Consider the following 22655-nt stretch of genomic DNA (forward strand, 5'->3'; position numbering starts at 1 on the left):
CTTTAAGAAATTAACTCTATTACCTTGTGTTAAATATCTGTTGTTATACATACAACATATTGCCTGCTTTCTTAAGTTTCAAAAAGAAAAAGGAGAAAAATGGATAAGTATAGAACATCTGTTGTTAATAAACTGTGGTCTTATGTTAAAAGATGTAGGAATGTATGTCCCAAACATTTTACCTTACCCTCACATGTGCAACTTCTTTACAACACCTAAACTTACTTTACTGGTTCATGTAGTTGTCTGTCTCTTCCTGTACCAATGCCAAGGGTAGATACTATCCTGTTCATTGTTAAATCCTCAGAACCTACAAAATACTTATTTAACCAATCTTAAAATATTAGTTAATGAATGGGAATAATGAGAATCCGGTGATAATGATGTGGAAAGATTTCTGGGAGAAGACTTGTCCAATCATCTCATAGGAAATAAATGGTACCACATGGACTTTTACAATGCACAGTCTGTACAGCCATATACCCAATACCCAAGCTAAGTTTCCAAGAAAGAGGATAACACAGTATAAACATGGAAAAAGGATGAGGCATATATAATGTCTGTCAATCAAGGATTTTTGACTTTAGATGAAGAAAAAGAAGCATCGATTAAGATTAGGCTCCATTTCACCCAAGAAGGGAAAGGCCTCATTCTTCTGTCACCAGGCCATCGTCAAACATGCACATGACTCTGGCCATTTCCATGTCTCTGCTACTCTTTCCACACCCCTATCACTCTCGCTGTTTCAGGCTGCCCACATGCTCTTCCACTTAATCACTTAAATTTCACCTCTGAGTCAGGGCAGCAACCAGAAATTGGGAAAAGAAGCCTTAGAGGTCACTAGTATTTGTGACCTTGTGGAAGCAGTGGGGCTGCCAAGGGGGTGGAAGTGACTGGAGTGGTTGGATATTGACACTTGACAGGCTTGTAAGAGATGCTCTCATCATGCTTCTTTGAAGGCCCCTTCCCATTTATGGTGGTACTGGGGACAAGGAGAAAAGGAATGTCAATGATGTCAATAACTTTAAACCTGCCAAGCATTAGAACACCATCTCTTCTACACTAATTCATTCCCTTATTAATCCTCAGTCTCCCAAAGCAGACAGGAGGCATCTGGCCCAAGAAGGGTTCCGGGCAGTGTCCCTTCCACAGGCCATCTCCCCTCTAACCCAGAAGTCTAATAACCAGGTCCCAGGCTTTCAACTCACTAATTTCTGTGCCTTCTCTAGGGGAACCAGGGAAATTCTGGGCTCTTTCTCTGCCTTCTAGGAGGCTCTACAGAGCTGGGTCTACACTGCCAGTTGTCTCCTCCTGCACTTGCCACATATCAGCATGGGAGGATCAAGTGAGGGGATGTCCTCTCAGAGAGATACATGGTGAACAAAATAGAGGTCCTCTTTCTTATGTTGTTTACCCTAATCTCTCAGTAGTTTCTACCATCTCTTGATTTCCCTGGAATCTCAACCCCAGGAGAGGAGGGTGGGTCAGAAGCCAAACATTTGGCTTCACACTTCTGTCCTTCTTGAATGTTTTCCCCAAACCAAAGGGCCTACAACAACATTGATAACCTGATATGTTTTCTGTAGGCCAGCCAGCCAGGTGCAACTAGCCAGGTACCTGTGGCTCAGGATCTCTCACAAGGCTGCAGTCACGATGTCATCTGGATCTTCAGTCATTTCCAGGCTTGTTGGGGGAAAATCTGCTTTTGAGCTCACTCAGGTGGCTGTTAGCAGTCAGAGGTCCTCCATTGCTGTAAGCAGGAAATATTCATCCTTGCCACATGGGCCTCTCCAGAATACAGCCCACAAGGAGAAGCCAGCTTTCCTGGGAACAGATGAGAGAGGGAGGGAGGGCGAGCAAGCCCATGAGGAGACCAGTCTCTTTGTAAACTGACCTCAGAAGTGACATCCTATCACTTTTGCCATATTCTGTCCTTTAGAAGTGAGTCAGTACTTCCTTACTCTAATCAAGAGGTAGAGTATGGAACACAAAACGATGTGGACCCAAGATGGGAATCGTTGGAGACCCTTAAAGGCTGTCCTCCATGCTTTGGTGGGACTTTACCTCAGCTAGCTACCACTAGAATTTTTGCAACCTTACTAGGACGTGAACTAGGAGAACATTTTATCAAGCCCTTCTGGGATCCTTACAGCAGCTTGCCTAGAAGTTCCTTGCACAAGGGTGCCTGTGTGGCTCCATCAGTTCAGCATCTGACTCTCGATTTCAGTTCAGGTCATGATCCCATGATCTGTGAAATCCAGCCCAGCATCCGCTTCTGCACTTGAGTGGAAAGCCTGTCTGGGTATCTCTCTCCCTCTGCCCCTCTCCCACTTGCATGTGTGTGTGTGCCTTCCCCCTTTCTGTCTCGAAGAAAAAGAAGAAGAAGAAGAAGAAGAAGAAGAAGAAGAAGAAGAAGAAGAAGAACTACTAGTAGTAGTAGTAGTATTAGTAGTAGTAGAAGTTATTTGCACAGCAGTTGATAATGAGACAACCCTGGTTTGGGACAGGAGCTCTAAAATTCACTAGCTGTGTGATCTTGGGACAAGTTGTTTCCCCTCTCTGAACCTCAGTCATATATGACACACTGGGTTATTGGGACAATTAAGTGATCAGTAAAAGACACTTAAAATCCTTCATTGCTTGGCATGGAATCCCTTAATAAAATCAATTATCAGTAGCAGTAGTATCAGCAATTTGAGATATATATATATATATTTAATGCTTAACATTGAAAAATATTCTCTCACTCATACGGCTATAGGGAATATGTAGCTTCAGTTGAATAATGGGGTGGATCTCAAGTAAAAGGAGCAATTGGTATGGCTTAAGGGGTAAGCACAGGAGCTTTTGTGCTCTGGTTGTGAGTGTTGGTGACTGCTGGGAAAGGAGATCAGACCTGCAGGGGACCCAAGAACTTGGGAGTCTGGCCAGTGCACCCTCACTCCCTTCTTGGGCTTCTGGGGTTTCAGGGGAGCCTTTGGCCCTTGAGGATATTTGGAGGCTGTGCCCAGAAGAGCAGGAGCAGGAGCAGGAGCAGGTGCAGGAGCAGGTGCAGGAGGCCCCCCAGAGACAGGCTGGATCTTGGACCCAGAGTTGGCCAGCTTCTGCCTGAGGCATTAGTTTTGTGCCTGGAGCCTTTAGAACTCCCTCTCTGCCCACAGAACAGCCTTCTGGCTCTCCTCACTTTTCCTCTCCAACAGGAGGCACTCCCGGTCATGCAAGGAGGAGATTTTCTGCCATTCTCCATGCAGGTCCTGGGCCATGGACCTGTGGACGCCTAAGTTCCAGTGGGCAGCATCCGCCTTCCTGTGCACCTTGGCAATTTCATTCTTCACTTGCAGGCAGCATGCCTTCTCCTCCATCACCTTCCTCTCCAGGTGTTTGATGTGCTCTTTGCACAGCTTAGGCTCTGCCTCGAGCTTCAGGCGCAACTTCTGAATCTCACTTTCCAGGAGGGTGTTTCGCAGGTGAAAAGATACTTGCTCAGCTTGGTGGATTGTTTTGTTTCTTGGGAGCTCTTCATTCCTCTGAGGTGCCTTCTTCCGTGCCCTGGAGGGCTTTCTTTTGTTCACAGGGCTCTCCCTGAGGACACATGGTCAGTGGAGGAGGAGCCAGTCTCCACCTGCCTCCTTGAGCCCCCACCTTCCAGATGATCTCTAAGCAGCTCTAGCAGATGCATCACCTTCAGTGTGATCTGGCTTAGGGTATGGCATTGGCTCTGGCCCTCACCGGTGGCCTGCCACCACACTCCTCCATCAGGAAGCTCGGGCCTGCCTGCCTCCCCTGCCTCTTCCTGCACTCTCTGTCCATAGCTGCCAATGGACAGAACCTGTGGGTCTGCACTTCCCTGCAGATCAGGACTGTCTTTGAAGCCTCCTGGTATTTTCTTCGCAGGGGGTTCTCCATCTTCCTGGGCTGCTCCAGAGATGTAATTTTCATCAGTCAGCTGGTGAGAGTTCTTCAACAGCCTTTCCCGAACTCCCTTCAGCAGGTGCATAGCGTTTTCCACTGAAAAATACCTGACATCTTGATTCAGGGCAGCCAGAGCAAGAATCTGTAACTGGAGAGGACTGGTCTTCTGCTCAGATGATGACGGCTTCACCGGCTTGTGCCTCCAGTTTGGTCGTCTCTATGCCTTTTCCAAACACTTCATTCTGGGCACAATGCCCCTTTCTTCTTCTTAAGCACTCTTTCCTAGGAACACCACCACAGCAGTGCACACCAGGATCTCCCAGCGAAACCCAGAGACTCGTGGCACATGTGGCAAAAGTTCATATATCACCAAGCCAGCAGCCCACAGCTGCTCCAGGACAACCCACAGCGGCTCCAGAGAGGCTGTGTAGGGAGACATTTTGATGGCCACCAGCTGGGTCCAAAGAGCCTTGTGGCTTTGTCTCCGATCACCAGTGAGTGTCCTATGGGCCACTAGTAACTGCTTGGAACCCCTAGGAGGGTTCTGTCTCCAAAGCAAACCAGTGCCTGGCAACAGGAGCTGAGGGTAGTTGGGGTGGGGGAGGTGTACCTGAGTCTCCAATGCAAACCAGTACCTGGCAACAGGAGCTGATAATAGTTGGGGTGGGTGAGGGGTACCTGAGTTCTATCCATGGCTAGTCTTACATGCCCAGAGTTATGCATAGCACTTAATTTATGCCTTCAATAATTCTACATTGCAGGGGCAAATTTTGCCAGCATTTTTAGTCGTAGAATGTTTAGAAAGTGACTGAGGAAATATTTGATTTCCAAGTAAGAATGGCTTTCCCAAGCATAAAAGCAAAGGAGAAAGTCATAAAGGAAATGATTGACAGCTCTGACTTAATGAGAACATTATAGAGGAGTATTTAATGATAAGAAAAACTGTCCATGACATGTCTTATCTTTTATTATAATCTCATCACATGTTTTATCTATTATAATCTTATCATTTATTATTATTTATCAAAAAATAAAAGACCAGCATGGATGTTATAATTTCAATATGGTAAAATTTGTATCTGAAATATATTCATATGAGCAATATGCTAAATACTAAAAGAATTATAAGGGATTTTTATTTTCTTCATACTTTTCTGAATTTTCCAAATTTTCTCTATTAAGCAGAAGTTTAAAACAAATTTAACCCATCCAACACTGACTGCATTTCATTCTTGAATTCCTTTATGAGTTCATATATTCCTACAGGTATTTTAGAGTTAGTGGTTGAATTCTACTTAACTCAGTGGCATACCAAAGATAAAATGAAAATTTTTGATGATCCAACGGAAAATTGAGACAAAAATAGTCAGAAATGGAAAGTTCTTTCAGACTTTGAAGAACTATGATATAGGTGAATCTAATTTGATTCTGTCAGAGAAAGATAGAAGTACACATAAAAAACTTTTTAAAGAGAAATCCTCTTAGTGACTTATAGGTAAGTCACTATATTCCTCTGCTCCTACCTAATTTGAAAACTCACCCTTCCAGGTCCAGCCCATTACACTGGAAAACCACCTCCATTACACATTTCCACCCAAATATACTCGGCACCAGTGATGGCTAATTCTGGTCCCAAAATCTGACGTGTGATTCAGAGGTTTTAAGTAGATTACCTAAATAGCCAAAACTAGGAGTGGAGACTTTCAGGGAAGGGGGTTATTTCTAAGAACAGATGATGATTCTGAGCATGTAAATAGCACTATCTGGAGAGTATGGTGGGTTATGGGTATAGGATGGAGCTTTACGGAAGACTTGGTAGTTGTGTAAGAAGTCTTCCAACCAGGAAGCTTTCCAGAATGTGAAGGCTCTTTGTCCCAGGATCCAAAAGCATTCTAAGGAATACATCTTTGGATAAGCATCTCTTTCAGTCTCTTTATGTCTTCCTGGTTACTAAAGGTAAAAATAAATTCCCTCTAATGTAAGTGTGAAACTCAGTTTTGGTTCAAAAATGAACCACTAAAAATAAGCCTTTTAAAGATAGCTTATATTGTATGTATAAAATGCCCAAAATTATGGAATAAATAAGTAATTGAGACAGCTATTAAGTCTAGGTCACATTTTTTTTTAAATTTAAAATTTAGGTAGCTAACATTCAGTGCAATATTGGTTCTGGAGAAGTCAGTGACTCATCACTTACATGCAACACCCAGTGCTCATCATAACGAATGTCCTCCTTAATACCCATCACCCATTTAGCCTATCCTCCACCCACCTCCCTCCATCAACCAAATTTTTTCTCTATTGTTAAGTCTCTTATGGCTTGTTTCCCTCTCTCTTTTTTTCTTTCTCCCTTCCCTCTTGTTCATCTGTTTTCTTTCTTAAATTCTACATATGAATGAGATAATTTGGCAGTTGTCTTTCTTGACTGATTTATTTCACTTAACATAATACACTCTAGCTCCATCCATGTCATTGCAAATGGTAAGATTTCATTCTTTTTGATGGCTGAGTAATGTTCCGTGTGTGTGTGTGTGTGTGTGTGTGTGTGTGTACTGCTTCTTTTTTATCCATTCATCAGTTGATGGACAATTAGGCCTCTCCATAGTTTGGCTATTGTTGATAATGCTGCTATAAACATCAAGGTACATGTACCCCTTCGAATCTGTATTTGTGTATCTTTTGGGTAAATACCTAGTAGTACAATTCCTGGATTATAGGATCTATTTTTTAGCTTTTTAAATAACCTCCATACTATTCTCCAGAGTAGCTGCACCAGTTTGTGTTCCCACCAACAATCCAAGAGGGTTCCCCTTTCTCCATATCCTTATCAACATCTGGGGGGGTTTTGTGGTATTAGTTTTAGTCATTCTGACAGGTGTGAGGTGCTACCTCATCATGATTCTGATTTGTATTTTCCTGATGATGAGTGATGTTGAGCACCTTTTCATGTGTCTGTAAGTCATCTGGATGTCTTCTTTGGAAAAATGTCCATTTATATCTTCTGCCCATTTCTTAACTGGATTATTTGTTTTTTGGGTTTGATAACTTCTTGGTAGATTTTGACTAGTAATGCTTTATCAGATATGTCATTTGGAAGTATCTTCTCCCATTCTGTAAATTGCCTTTTAGTTTTGCTATTTCCTTCACTGTTCAGACGTTTATCTTGATGAAGTCCCAATAGTTTATTTTTGCTTTTATTTTCCTTGTCTCTAGAGATGTATCTAGTACAAAGTTGATAGCCATGGTCAATGTCAAAGGTGTTTCTGCCTGTGTTTTTCTCTGAAATGTTGATGCCTTCCTGTCTCACATTTAGTTCTTTTATCCATTTTGAATTTGTTTTTGTGTTGTGTAAGAAAGTGGTCCAGTTTCATTGTTCTCCATGTTGCTATCTGGTTTTCTTAACACCATTTGTTAAAGAGACTGTCTTCTTTCCATCATATATCCTTTCCTACAAACTAATCCAAAGATTAGTTACCCATATAGTTGTGGGTCCATTTCTCCATTCTCTATTCTGTTCCATTGATCTATGGGTCTGTTTTTGTTATAGTACCATACTGTCTTGATGACTACAGCTTTGTAATATAGCTTAAAATCCAGAATCATGACTCCTCTAGTTTTGTTTTTCTTTTTCAGAATTGCTTTTGCTATTTGGGGCCTACTGTGATTCCATATAAATTTGAGGATTATTTGTTCTAGCTCTGTGAAAAATGCTGGTGATATTTTGATAGGGATTGCATTAAATGTATAAGTTGCCTTGGGTCATATAGACATTTTGATCATGTTTGTCCTTCTAATCCATGAGCTTGAAATGCTTTTCCATTTCTTTGCTTCTTCTTCAATTTGTTTCATGAGTAGAATCCATAATTTTCAGAATATAGATCTTTTTACTTCTTTAGTTAGATTTATTTCTAGGTATCTTGTTGTTTTGTGGTGCTATTGCAAATGGGATCGATTTTTTAATTTCTTTTTCTGCTGCTTCATTATTGGTTAAAGAACATCCTACCAAAGAATAAATGGGTTAACTAGGAAATTAAAGAAGAATTTTAAAAATACATGAAGCAAATGAAAATGAAAGTGTGACATCCCAAAATCCTTGGGATGCCGCAAAAGCAGTCCTAAGAGGGAAATGTATTGCAGTGTATATCTACCTCAAGAAGCAAGAAAAGTTTCAAATAAACAACTTAACTTTAAACAAAAAGGAGTTCGAAAAGGAACAGCAAATAAAATCTAAAGCTAGCAGAAGAAGGGAAATAATAAAGATTAAAGTAGAAATAAATGATATGGAAACAATTAACAACAACAACAAAAAAAAAGCAGTAGAATGGAGGGGTGTCTGGGTGGCTCACTCAGTTAAACATCTGCCTTCAGCTGAGGTCATGATCTCAGGGTCCTGGGATCAAGCCCACTTTTCCCTCTCCCTCTACCTGCTACTCTCCCTGCTATGTTTGCTCTCTCTCCCTCCCTCTCTCTCTCTCTCTCTGTCAAATAAATAAATAAAATCTTTAAAAAAAAAATCAACAGTAGAATGGATTAATGAAACTAAGAGTTGGTTCTTGGAAAGAATTAATAAACTGATAAACCCCTAGCCAGACTTATCAACAAGAAAAGAGAAAGGACCCAAATACATAAAATCACAAATGATAGAAGGGAAATCACAACCAACACCACAGAAATACAAACAATTGTAAGAGAATACTATGAAAAATTATATGCCAACAAACCGGGCAACCTAGAAGAAATGGACAAAGTCCTAGAAACTTAACAAACTACTGAAACTGAAATGGGAAAAAAGAGAAAATTTGAATAGACCCATAAGCAGCAAAGACATTGAATCAATAATCAAAAATCTCACAACAAACAAAAGTCCTAGGCCAACTGGCTTCCCAGAGAAATTCTACCAGACATTTAAAGAAGACTTAATACCTATTCTTCTCAAACTGTTCCAAAAAACAGAAATGAAAGAAAATCTTCCAAACTCATTCTATGAAGCCAGCATTCCCTTGATTCCAAAACCAAAGACCCACTAAAAAGAATTACAGGCCAATATTACTGATGAACATGAATTCAAAAATTCTCAATAAAATACTAGCAAGTCAAATTCAACAGTACGTTAAAAGAATTATTTGTCATGATCAGGTGAGATTTATTCCTGGGCTGCAGGGGTGGTTCAATACTCCCAAATCATCAATGTGATATACTATATTAATAAAAGAAAGGGTAAGAACCATATAATCCTCTCAATAGATACATATAAGGCATTTGACAAAATACAGTATCCTTTCCTGACAAAAACCCTCAACAAAGTAGGGTTAGATGGAACATACTTCAACATAATAAAGGCCGCATACAAAATATCCATAGTTAATATCATCCTCAATGGAGAAAAATTAAAAGCCTTTCCTCTATGATTAGGAACAAGACCGGGATGTCCACTCTTACTATTACTATTTAACACAGTACTGGAAGTCTTAACCTCAGCAGTGAAACAACAAAAAGAAAGAAAAGGCATCCAAGTTGGCAAGGAAGAAGTGAAAATTTACTCTATGCAAGCAACATAATACTCTATGTAGAAAACCCTAAAGACTGCACTGAAAATTGCTAGAACTCATACATCAGTTCAGCAAAGTCACAGGATATAAAATCAATGTGCAGAAATCTGTTGCATTTCTCTACACCTAGATCAAATATTTAATGAATTGAGTAAACAAGTCTTTGCTCTTAATTGCATAATAAAAAAAAGTTCACCTTCTAAAAATGACTTGCATTTTTAAGTCGTCTGACTTTGTTTATTACCACTCTAGGCAATTACAATATTTTGTTTTCCATCAGTCTTTTAGTACCTTTAACTTACCATATTCTCCCATCCTCTCATCCTCTCCAATCTTCTCTTTAATCCTCTGCATCTTCCAACCCAGCTCTCTCACCCTTATATTCAATTTATAATGTCTTAATGCATAGCAGGGAATATGTTAATGTTTGTTCTATTTAATTAAATTTAAATCCATTGCATCCATTTTACTCCACTATCCAGGATTTGAGAAGTTCTGGGCACTGTTTCTACAGTCAGTTCTTGTTTTTCTTCCAAGTAGTACAGAACTGTAAAAGTGGCCATTCATGCTGAAGCCACAAAAATATTTTTTTATTAACATATGATGTATTTTTAGCCCCAAGGTCCAGGTCTGTGAATCGCCAGGTTTACACACTTCACAGCACTCACCATAGCACATACCTTCCCCAATGTCCATAATCAAACCACCCTCTCCCTACTCCCCTACCCCCAAGCAACCCTCAGTATTGAGATTAAGAGTCTCTTATGGTTTATCTCCCTCCCAATCCCATCTTGTTTCATTTATTCCTTTCCTACCCCCCAAACCCCCCACGTTGCCTCTCAACTTCCTCATATCAGGGAGATCATATGCTATCTTAAAAATCAATGAGAAAAATTGTTTGTTCTGTGACCTCTATGTTTTTCAAAAGATTAAAAACTTTCTTGCTTTATTATAAATATGTAGGGAAATTATCAAAAAAGAGTAAAACTAATATTTATTACAGAATGATTTAACACATTAAAAATATTCCTATTTCTTTGTCAAAAAAAAAAAAGAGCTATTGTGGGTAATCTGGATAGTGCTTGCCTTGTCATTATTTAACTACATGATGTTAGCATATCTTTTTTATGCTGTGGCAAATGGCCATATTCCTTTCTTGATTCGTATTAGCTTCTAATATTTTTTTCCTTTTCACTTTCAACATCATAAAATATCTATGAGAGTTCCTTTAATGTGAAATGTTGACAGCATCTTTTCTTGTGGGACATTTTCCCCCTTTTCATCACAGCCACTTTTCTCATTTATGTCCACAAGTTTGTCTTCATTATGTTCCTCTGGCTGCATATCCAGAGTTGAATGGTGGCAGTGTCAACATTCCTGTTGTCAGCTATTTCATCTATAACTCTATTTACATTTGATTTAAATTTCACCTCTACATTATCACTTTCCATTCTTCTGCTGCACTCTAATCTTTCTTGGTGTTAGGGTCCGTGATCAAAGGAACGAGAGTGATACAAAGTGAAGGTCAAGCAAAGCTTTATCTCATGCCAAGCACCAAAAATCAAACCAACCAGTCAGGGCCATCTCTTACAAAGAGGCAATGACGACCAGGACACCGACCCTGATGACTCCCCTAGCCGGCGGCGGCCGCTCCCTGACAACCCTGCTCACGATGCTCCCAACAATCATGATGCTCCTGATGACTACCGCTTTCCAGCCTCACAGACTAACTTTTATAGAGGTGGGGTTGAGTCCAGCCCACACACAGGTGGCCAATGAGATTGCAGTACACAGGGAAAACTGCACAGTCATGCTAGGTCGGCAATACTGTTGACCAACTGAATTTCAATTTACCATAGTAAATATATGCGCACCCCACTGATTGGATGTCTCCATCCGGCCTGGCCTGCTCCTATATCTGGGGTTTGCAAGTAAGTTCCTCTGGGAGGGGTGGGGTCAACCTAAGTTTACAACCAAACGGCTCCCTCTGGCTAACCAGGTCCCTACAGTTGTCCCATCCCCCTCCTACAATTTTCCATTTTTATAAAATGCCACATACAGGGAAACAAGAGGGCAACATAGCTACACTCCTTGCTGTCTGTGTGTGAGTTGAAAACCGGATGCACGTGACCAGTCACCCACTGACAGACTTTAAAAGTCAGCCACAATTGTTGATGCCCATCTGTTATTTACATAATGATTTGGAAATGAAAGATCTAACACTGGAAACTAAAATTTGAACTTCACTTGTTGGAAGACTAACATTAATTAACTAAACTGTAATAACTGAAATTTGTGTGTACTGGAACCTCACAAACTAAGGACACCTGCACTTTCTCTTATGAGGTATAAGAGTATTATATAGAAGATTTTACTAATGCCACAAAGTTGATCCTGGTCTCTACTCTGTTGTTCCTGAGTAAATACCACCAACGTCAGCATAAAAGTTATTAGACAATCTCAGCATAAAAGTTCTACAAATGAGGGACACCTGGGTGGCTCAGTTGGTTGGGCAGCTGCCATTGGCTCGGGTCATGATCCCGGGGTCCTGGGATCGAGTCCCACATCAGGGTCCTTGCTCAGCGGAGAGCCTGCTTCTCCCTCTGCCTCTGCCTGCCTCTCTGTTTGCCTGTGCTCACTCTCTCTGACAAATAAATAAATAAAATCTTTAAAAAAAAAAAAAGTTCTACAAATGAGATATGGTATTATGAAAGAGTAAAATGGACTTGCACCAGATATTGTAATCCTGCCAGTGACACAAAATATTTCAAGTATTTATATTTTATTAGAAAATGTAGATTTTTTTCAGTCATCACTTTTCCTGTTCGATCAGTCCTTGGGCAGTTCTAAGTATATGTTCATATGAAAGTAACTAGAATTTGAAGGATTACCATATGATTTTCCAGTTCTCCATCCTTCATTCAGAGAACATTTCTGCTTGTGTTGCTTTCAAACTATTATTTAGTTACCATTTTGTATTTAATGAGCTTCTCACAGCAAGACATCAAATATCTTTATAGATCAAACTCCCTCTTGAAATTTTCTCTAGAAATTATCTTGCTCTAATTAATTTTCCTTGTATTAAATTTTAGGTACTTCCTTTGTGTTGAGATGTACCTCCTTTGGTACTACAACTCTTTTCCAACCTAAACAGTTTTACTTCAGTCCAAGTAAGGATATTCTTCAGCTTGACTGATGATTGTGCTCTTCCTTTGGCCTCAGCTGTAACACGCCTTCTTCTCCCAGTGTGCTCTTTGTTGAAGATGGTTATTATTCTTACATCCTCTATAGTGAGTCTAGAACAAAAACAAAAACAAAGAATTTAAATGCTATCTATTTTAAACCCAGTAACAACAATTGTAAGGAAAAAAAAAGCTCTAACATTTCAGGTTGTAGTAGGGGTCTAAGAAACAATTTTCAATCAAATCCAAAAACTGTGAAAAGGAGGGAAATTCTTTAGCATAACTTTGTCACATTATACAAAGACTTTAGTGATTGTAAAATTTGCCTTCAAATTTAACAAACATTTATTTGGTGAATTTGAGTATATAATAAATACTTAAGGAGAAATCGAAATAGTCTTAGCAGGTGATGAATATCAAATAGATTCATTCTTTGTCTCTCTTCAGAAATTCCCTAACCTAATACCAAACATATTTTCCTAACAAGATAATATTCAGGACTTCTTTGATTTTTTTTTTTTTTTGGCAAAGTATTTTTATTTTTTTTTTATTTTTTTTAAAGATTTTTTTTTCCAATTTATTTATTTTCAGAAAAACAGTATTCATTATTTTTTCACCACACCCAGTGCTCCATGCAAGCCGTGCCCTCTATAATACCCACCACCTGGTACCCCAACCTCCCACCCCACCCCCCCCCCACCCCACCCCGCCACTTCAAACCCCTCAGACTGTTTTTCAGAGTCCATAGTCTCTCATGGTTCACCTCCCCTTCCAATTTACCCAAATTCCCAAATAAATTGATGAGGTAAGTGTAGTACCTAAAGGCTGCCACACTGAGGCATGGGATGCATTGTTTTGTGACTGGTTTTCAAATCACAATTACTAGTCTTCCTCTTAAGGAAGATAGTAGTCTAGAAATTAAACTCATAAAGCCCCGATGGAACTTGATAAGGCATCTCCTTTCCTGTGTGTTTGGGTGGTATAAATTGATTGCTAAAAAGAGTCCCACACATTAGAAGGAAAGCACACCCGCTTGGTTATCATATGTTAGAATAATAGGAAATGGTCCCATGGTCATCTTTTTTCTAGAAACGTTTCTTAAACTACAAAAGAGAAATGATCTGTCCTATTACTTAAAGCATTCAAGCAACGAGATCTCTCAATTGTCCTATTCAGGACTGAACAGTCATTACATTGTGATTATTCTCCCTTTGTCTGGCCAGATGGGGAATGGCTACAATTCTTAGAGAGTTATAAAAATCACAAATAAAGCATATGCAATACAATGACACCCTGTTTCTCAGAGAAAGAACATGTTCTAGCAAGTCCTGAAAATTAAATCCACTCCAGAATAGTTTACTAGAAAACAATTTTCTAATTTAATACGTAATTTGACTATAAAGAGCTTTAAAATGAGTCTATGTTAATGACCACAAAATAAATAAAACAAAATTTGACAAAATTATAAGAAAAAAATAACAAATCTAAAATGATGTTTTTTTAACACAACTCTCAGTGATTAAGAAAACAGGCAAATATTTAGCAAGAATACGGTTGATATAAGCAATAGACAAACTTAATCTAGTAAACACATTTAGAACCCATACCCAATAATTAGAGAATGCATATTCTTTTCAAGTCCAACTGAAACATTTACAAAAATTGACTGTATACTAGACCACAAAGCAAGTTCAAGAAATACTAAAGAGCCTATATCATATAGACCAAATTTTCTGACTGTAATGCAGTTGTTAGAAAGTATTTATGAAAATGTGACTTTAAAAAAATTCACATTTTAAAATTAAAAATATAACATGTTTAAAGAAATAAAGGAAAATGTTCAATATTTACAATGAAGTAGAAATAAAACTATTGTATATCAAAACATATGAAATGTAGCTAAGGTAGTACTAAAGAAGAATTTGTAGTTTCAAATAAATATATTGCAAAAGACTAAGACCTCCAAATTAATGAGCTAAGCTTTCAACTCAAATTAGAACAGGAAAAAGAGAATTAGCAAAAACAACACAGGGCAGAAACCAACAAAACAGAAAAGTAAAGATATAGTCTTTCCTATTATATCTTCATTTTATATTTAATTTCTGCTCTAGGCCTAGACGGTTTGCTCCCCAAATAATGAGTAATATAACCTTGATACCAAAACCAGACAAAGACAAAATAAGAAAGGAAATTACAGGTCTATCTCAGGAATATAGATGTAAATATTAGAGACCTGAATCCAGCTAATATAACAAGAATACATATCATAACCAAAGGAGCTTATCCAAGGAATAGAAGGTTGATTTAACAATAGAAAATAGAAAATAGAAGGTTGATTTAACAATAGAAAATTTCAAATTAAAATTGTGTATAACAACTATATAACATCGTGTTAATGTATGAAGAAAGATTACATGCTAAAATTCAACATCCATTAATGACAAAAATAACCTAGCATAATAAAAGACATCTTGAGTGTGTTCAACCTTAATTTTTTAAACAGTGTGAAAGGAGGCTGATCAGAAATAGCCAAAGCAATTTTGAAGTAGAACAACATGAAGAGGCACATCCTACCAAACTGAATAGATGCTATCTAAACCATAGTGTGGTTTTAGTAAATGGACATAAACGAGGGTGCATTAGACCAATTCCATACACACAAGAAAACTTGACATTGTACAGAGGTGGCATGCGAACTCACTGGAGAGATGAACCATCCAAATGAGTATAGTGGCATAGTTAGTTTTCCATAGCAGAAAAATAAATAAATCCCAACCTCACATCATTTAAAAAAAAAAAATCATTTCCAGGGGTTTTAAGACTTATATTTGAAAACAAACTTTAGAACAACTATTTGGAGAAAATACAGGATAACATCTTTATGATATTAAGGCAGAGGTGAATTCTTAAATAAAACTTGATATGTACAATTGTGATCAAAGTTTATGTATAACAAGGATATGATGAAAATAAGAATCAATAAGCTAAAAAAAGGAGGGTGTCCATGATGCATAGAAACAAACAAAGGGTTTCTATCCAGAAGGTAAAAAGAATAAATAGAGTTTAATTTTTTTAAATGGGCAAAAATGAGTGAGCAATTTATGGAATCACCTATTATATAAAATCTGTTCAATATAATTTGTAATGAGGGAAATGCAAAGTAAAACAACAAAAACATCCATTAGATTTTTTTTTTTTATCTAAAAGCTCAATGATATCAAAGGTTGGGAAAGTTGTAGAACAATGGGAATTCACATTCACTGCAGATGAAAGTATTTACTAATTGAGAGAGAAATAGCATTTAATAAAGTGGAGGGCATATAAATCCATGGCCCACCAAATCCCTTCCTAGATGTGTAGCAAAGAAACTCTCACACATGTCTAGGAGAAATGTGCAAGAATGTTCACTGCAATATTGTAACAATGAAAGCAACCTAACTCCACCAACAAAACAAGGAATCAATGTATTGTGGATTTAATTATAATGGAATACCATTTAATTGTGTTATTAAAATTAATAAATCAACTTAAGTGCCAAAAATTTGGGGAGAAGAACAGACTTGATTGATATATCAGGATCTCATTTGCATGAAATTTCAAAGCATACACAATATTATATATTGTTCCTGAGTCCATGTACATATAAAAAAACATAAAATCATGCATGGGAATGAATGATGATGCAAAAGTTAGGGTAGTGATTACCTTGGTACAGAAGAGGAAAACAGATCAGGGTATACTAAAAAAGGGAGCTTTGTTTTATGTGTAATGTCTCAATTTCTCTGTAAAAGATTTAATAAATATGACAAGAGGTAGTTGGTAGGCACATAGATGTAATATTGGTCTGCTCTTCTATTTGCTTCAAATATATTGTGATTTTTAAAAGGAAGTTAGTAATATTCTTTTAAATACAAAAGCATGGTGGTCACTTGCATTGGAGGAGGAAAAGGCAGGATAAGATGAGAAAGTTTCCCAGCAGATCTCTAGCATAGTCTGGTGCTTAAGTGCTAACATGATCCATGCTTGGAAAAGGTGAGACTTCCCAAGTTTGGACTGAAATAAATGAGCTGTGGTCAGGTAAGGGGGAGGAAGAGAAATTACCATGACTTTTCCCTGCCCTTTCTCGCCCTGTTGCCCCAGCTCTGTTTCCGTCCATCTCCTCTCTCTCCCTCACTAGCATGACACAGAAAGCCACATCTGCCTAACTTTATGGAAGAAATGTAGCTAACCATATAACTTTGCCATCCCCAGCAGACTTCCTCCAGGCATTGGGGAACCTCCATTAATTATAGGAAATCAAAACTCTACAATATGTACACTCACATACTAGGAATTTTCCTCTCATTTGGGGCATTAGACCTTCAAGTAGTATGAAAATTCTACAGAAGCTATGTAGCCAAAAAATTATTATTGAGCCTTGAAGTAAGAGAGAATTGATTTAACATTTATTAACTTGTGCTAATCACCTATATATTTAAATTAGATTCAGTAAAGTTGTATTTAACTCTTATGTTCTTGAGCATTTCCCTATATTTTCATATTTCTAATATAATGATATTTTCTAACATATTATTGGATTGCTCTCTGTGAACAGCATTCTCATCATGTAAATGCCAATGCTGTTTATGATGGGTTCAGAGATCCTACTTAACTATATGTAAAAGACTGAAGTTTTAAGTATTAAATTTTCCAAAGCAATATATATGTGATTTAAGAATTTTCTTTATTTTGAATTTTTTTAATATAGTAAAAATTCAGACAATCCAAAGGGATATAAAGATATTATACTAAAGGTAACTCTCTTTCCTGTACATTGTCCCATGAGTTCCTTCCCCAGCGGCAGCCATTTTCAATTTCTCTAAGATACCTTATATGTGGACAAATAGGCATCAAAAAGAATTGTTTTAATAGTCCATTCCATAGGAATCGTATTTCAAAATGTCTGTATTCTTAACACATTCAGTGCTTCTCTGTTTGAGGCCAAATGTGCAGTGTAGAAACCTTCAGGCTTGGGGTCAGACACAATATAAGTAAAACCCAATCACTAGAGCAAGATTTTGAAGCCAGCCATGATAAAAGTGACAGAGATGTTATAATGTTTATTAAGCTCTTTATAGAAAAATCAGGAGAGAACAGTGTCAATGCAGTAAGTTCCAAGATTTGAGTCTGGTACCAGTTAGACATAAACAATTAAGTGGCCTGTATAACTAGCTTGTGTTATCCTGTAAGGATACCAAACTATATGGGTAATTATTTTGTCTAAAATTGAATGTAATCTTTAAAAAAAACTGATTATACTGAAGTGTACCTAAATAATTTCTTTTTTAAGCAATCTAATATTTAGCCAGTTCTGAAATACTATCAGAGGCTACCCAATTAGTATGTTTTTGTACCTCTGCTAAAATGTATACCTAACAAAAAGTTTGCCATAAAAATCCCAAGAACAAATGTATGATGTGGGTGGATGGGTTAAATAGGTGATGGGGATTAAGGAATACACTTGCTATGATGAGCACCAGCTATTGTATGGAAGTGTTGAATCACTAATATTACACTGTATGTTAATTAACTGGAATTTAAATAAAAACTTAAAAATATTTAAAAATTTTTTTATTTTATAAAATATGGGGCACCTGGGTGGCTCAGTGGGTTAAGCCTCTGCCTTAGGCTCAGGTCATGATCCCAGGGTCCTGGGATCGAGTCCCGCATCGGGCTCTCTGCTTGGCGGGGAGCCTGCTTCCTCCTCTCTCTCTTTGCCTGCCTCTCTGCCTGCTTGTGATTTCTCTCTGTCAAATAAATGAAATCTTTAAAAAAATTGATGTCAAAAAGTATTATTCATATTAGCTTGTTACTCTTCAACACAATATATTTGGTATTTCCCATGGATGGAAAGGTTTTCATGTATTTTTTCTAAACCTATATTTGGGATCCATTTGTAAGAAAAATGTCACCTTTGTCTTTTAGGCTCTTCTAACATATAGGAGTGACCCAACCATGAGAAAAATGTTGAGTCATCTGTATTTCTATATCATGCCTGTGTTTAACGTTGATGGATACCATTTTAGCTGGACCAGTGTAAGTCACTTTGCCTATCCAATTGAAAAGAGAGACTAAATAAATAGAAAACAGCCATAGAACAGAAAGGAAACCTGGTGGGCAGACAGCCTAGTGATTCCAGAACTGCAAAAGAGACCCACATTCTCTGTCCCTTCATAGCAGCAAACTTTGGTTTATATGTTTGGCTTTGCCTGAGATTCCGTATTAAGTCAAGATTTCTCCTTCCAAAGAAATTGTGAAAAGTCACTAGTCTAACCCAACTTACTCAATTTTGCCCAAGAAGAAATAAGGCCAAGAGAAGCTGAGAGAATTAAGTGTGTGACAGAAATTAGAGCATGACCCTGGGGTCTCTGGGATCTCTGGGTCTCTGTTCCTTATCCATTCCTCTTTGTACTCCTTAGATTTGTCTGTTCCTGGAGGAACTCTCTCTGCAGTGCTGTGATTCATTCACTAGTTGTGCTATTAAAATGCATGTGAATAACTTTTGAATATTTTTTCTACACCTATTTTCTTAATTACACTTAGGATCGATTTTGGAGAAAAACAAGGTCAAGGAACCCAAGGTTTCGCTGCCGTGGAGTTGATGCCAATCGTAACTGGAAAGTGAAATGGTGTGGTAAGTTGGAAACTAACTGGAATTTGGATCCAGAGTTTTCACAGCTTTCACTCTCAAAAATGATGAGCCCATTAGGACTCCAATATAAGACTGATGTTTTCCTGTGTGTGAAAACTTAACAAAAGAAAACCACAGATATGTACCTTGTAGCTATAATTTGTAAAAGAAAATGAAAGGAATTTTTAATATGGAAATATCAAAGATTTACATCTGTCAACCCAATCTTGAAAATTGAAAATTTAAACACAGATGTAAAAGCAGAAAACTGAGGAATATTCGACATTCAGAAACTAAAACAGAACTATGGTTTGAGGTATAAATCTGGTTAAATGTTTTCATCCTTTCATTAAGAAAGTGAGAGTAATTCTGATGCTGCTTTCATCTGGCTATGACAATCAAAAGTACTAAATCCTTGTCTAGAATCTACCTATCTAAGGTCTCATGCATTGACTGACCACTTACATGGCAAGTATATTTCTGCTACATTGCATCCATCTTTAATACCTTTCAAGTGAAGAGAGTATGTCATTTTTTTTTTTTGAGAGGATGTCATTTTTAGAAACTCTTTTCAAAATAAAGAAGCAGCTAAGTACTAGAGAGGGGAAGGTGGAGAGAAGGGAGAAAATTAGCCATAGCTAGTATACAGGGGGCAAAACTTGATCTCTAACCACCTTGGTTTTACAGCTGAAGCTCTCAAAAAGACAGATTGGCAAGAGAAAAAGAGTTTACATGTGTCACATGGGAGAAACCTCGTGAAAAGTAACTCAGAGTGGCAACTTAGAACTCTGGTTTATATAGCATCTTCAAGGAAATTATAGAGAAATGACAGGACAAAGGAAAGTAGTTTGAGGATAAAATAACTAAAATAAATATATGGGAGGCAACTAATGGAGGCAGGTTTGTTTGCAGATTCCTGGGGTGCTGTCTCTAGGATAATAAAGTCTGTCTCCAGTAAAAGAATTTATATCCTCTCTTTAGGCAGAAAAGGGGAAGGTAGAGAGAGGTTTTCCTGCATTCGCTGCTGCTTAATTGCCTTCAGATCAAAATAATTTTCACATCAAAGAGGCATATTTTGGGGTGACATATTCTGGTTTCCTTCACTAGTATCATACTTGGCAATAGAAGGGAGGGTACAAAAAATATTATCAAAAGGCAGTTGTAAGGAGCTCCCCTTTCAGAGTCCTTCCTTAGCTCCCTCCAAAGATAAACCATTGTGTAATAGAAGGTCTTCTATTAGTCCCTTAGAAATGAAGCCTATTCCCAAATCACTCATCCTATGATGCATTAGACACCACTCCTCCCATCCTACCCACATCAGACAGGGCATGGGTTTAGACTCCCTCCACACATCCTCTACGGGCAACCTCCCTTAATCTGTTAGAATTCACAAATAAGAATATGTCTCTAGAATATAACAGATATGGTTTGATTCTACCATTATTAGCTCAGTGATTTGGGTGATTTTTTTTTTACCCATCAATTTATAACAACACCACCTATCTCATAGCATTCTTATGGGTATTAAAGGAATTTACATATGTTTAATGCCTAATTCAGTCCTAGTTCCAAACAGAGATCTAAATGTCAGTGATCTATCCCTTCTCCCCCAAACTGCAGAACAGTCAATTGATCTCTGAGCCTCAGGTCCACTGTTAAAGTACTTCTTTCCTTCAGGAGTGTTGTGATGATAAGCCTTAAGGTAAACTTAAAAGGGTTCGCATTTGTGAGAGAAAAAAAGCATCACATAGATACTATAAAGTGCTGTTAATGATGGCTGTTTATATTTTTAAATTTTTTCTTCAGGGCACCTGGGTAGCTCAGTTGGTTAAGCATCTGACTTGATTTCACTTCAGGTCATGATTTGAGGGTCATGAGATCAAGCCCTGCATCAGGCTCCACATTCAGCAGGACGTCTGCCTAAGATTGCCTCTCCCTCTCCCTCTGTGCCTCCCACCCTCTCTCTTTAAAATAAATAAATAAATCTAAAAAAAAAATTTTTTTCTTCAGCCTAGATTGAGACAAAAAGCTGGTTCACATTAACTCCCTAAGACTACTAATTTTTTTAAAATTCTTTCCCCCACCCCTTGCTAATGCAACCATTTTGCATGCTCATAACTGTGTGTCCTATTTCATTAGTTAGTAGATATCTGTATCCATGTGTATGTCACACAAATGATGCCCACAGTCATTTAAGTGAGTACACTGAATGGATAGCTAAGCTTAGTAACACTAGCAGGCCAGCCAGCTCTGCCTGTAGAAAGTGAGACTCTTGTCTATATCCAGTTACAAATAAGTGTCTTGCTTTCCATTGTTCTTTTTCCTTTACCTGGCTTGTTTCCTTCATACATAGACCTTCATTGTTTTCTTAGTTTCATCTGCAGTCCTCACTAGAATTCCTTTGATCCTTCGGATTTCTGAATCATTCAGATTCTTCCTGTGAGTCTGTACTCAAGATGTACAAGGGGATTATGTCAAATGTCAGTTGGAAAATGACCTTGGTAGACTGTTGTAAGTAATGTGGAAATGTAGGCAGCCTGGCTGGAATCCTCTCTCCCCACAAGGTATCCCCAGGGGATGCAGATGATGTGACAGGTAAGCAGATGTGGACTTCCTCCCCCACAGTATCATCTCCCCATAGCTACTGGCTTGGTCCAGGGGACAGTGAACCTCACTGAGGGAACCACTCTGAGATCAAGGGCCCAGAAATAATTGTAGTCTCTAAGTGAGGCTCTAAATAAACAACCATAGTATAAATGACATAGAAATGCTCAGGAATGCCCAGGACCATTGAAAACACTATAGAGTCTAGGGCGCCTGGGTAGCTCAGTGGGTTAAAGCCTCTGCTTTCGGCTCAGGTCATGATCCCAGGGTCCCGGGATCGAGCCCCACATCGGGCTTTCTGCTCAGCAGGGAGCCTGCGTCCTCCTCTCTCTCTCACTGACTCTCTGCCTACTTGTAATCTCTGTCTGTCAAATAAATAAATAAAATCTTTTAAAAAAAAAAAGAAAAAAGAAAAGCAAACACTATATAGTCAACATTGAACTGACAAAAACAGCTATTTCTTTCTCTTAAATGAGTCTCAAACTCAAAGCGTAGAACATGAAACTCTTTTTTATCATGAAAAATCCATGGATTCCCACATAACAGTGTTACACTTCAGTGCATATAATGTGGAGTAGAGAAGACAGCATAGAACATACTTCCTAGCTCCCCCTAGGAGTCTTCAGGCCATGAAATGAATATCATTGCTCAAAAGTGGATCCAACAGGGAGTCAACAAGTCAAAGTAGTAGTGGGAACCAAGAATAAATATACTAATTATATTCATTAATTTGCTATA

General features: G+C 38.1%; 1 protein-coding gene across 1 annotated transcript in view; it reads left to right on the forward strand.

Annotated features, from left to right (window-relative positions):
• CPA6 (carboxypeptidase A6) overlaps positions 1-22655 on the forward strand; it is a 391722-nt gene that overhangs the window by 320370 nt on the left and 48697 nt on the right. The window contains exons 7-8 of the mRNA XM_044245494.1: positions 18608-18718; positions 19226-19316. Coding sequence (XP_044101429.1) covers positions 18608-18718; positions 19226-19316 — 202 coding nt within the window. The remainder of the gene's footprint in view (positions 1-18607; positions 18719-19225; positions 19317-22655) is intronic.

This window comes from Neovison vison, chromosome 4 (assembly GCF_020171115.1).
Source record: "Neovison vison isolate M4711 chromosome 4, ASM_NN_V1, whole genome shotgun sequence".
Classification (NCBI taxonomy): Eukaryota; Metazoa; Chordata; class Mammalia; order Carnivora; family Mustelidae; genus Neogale; species Neogale vison.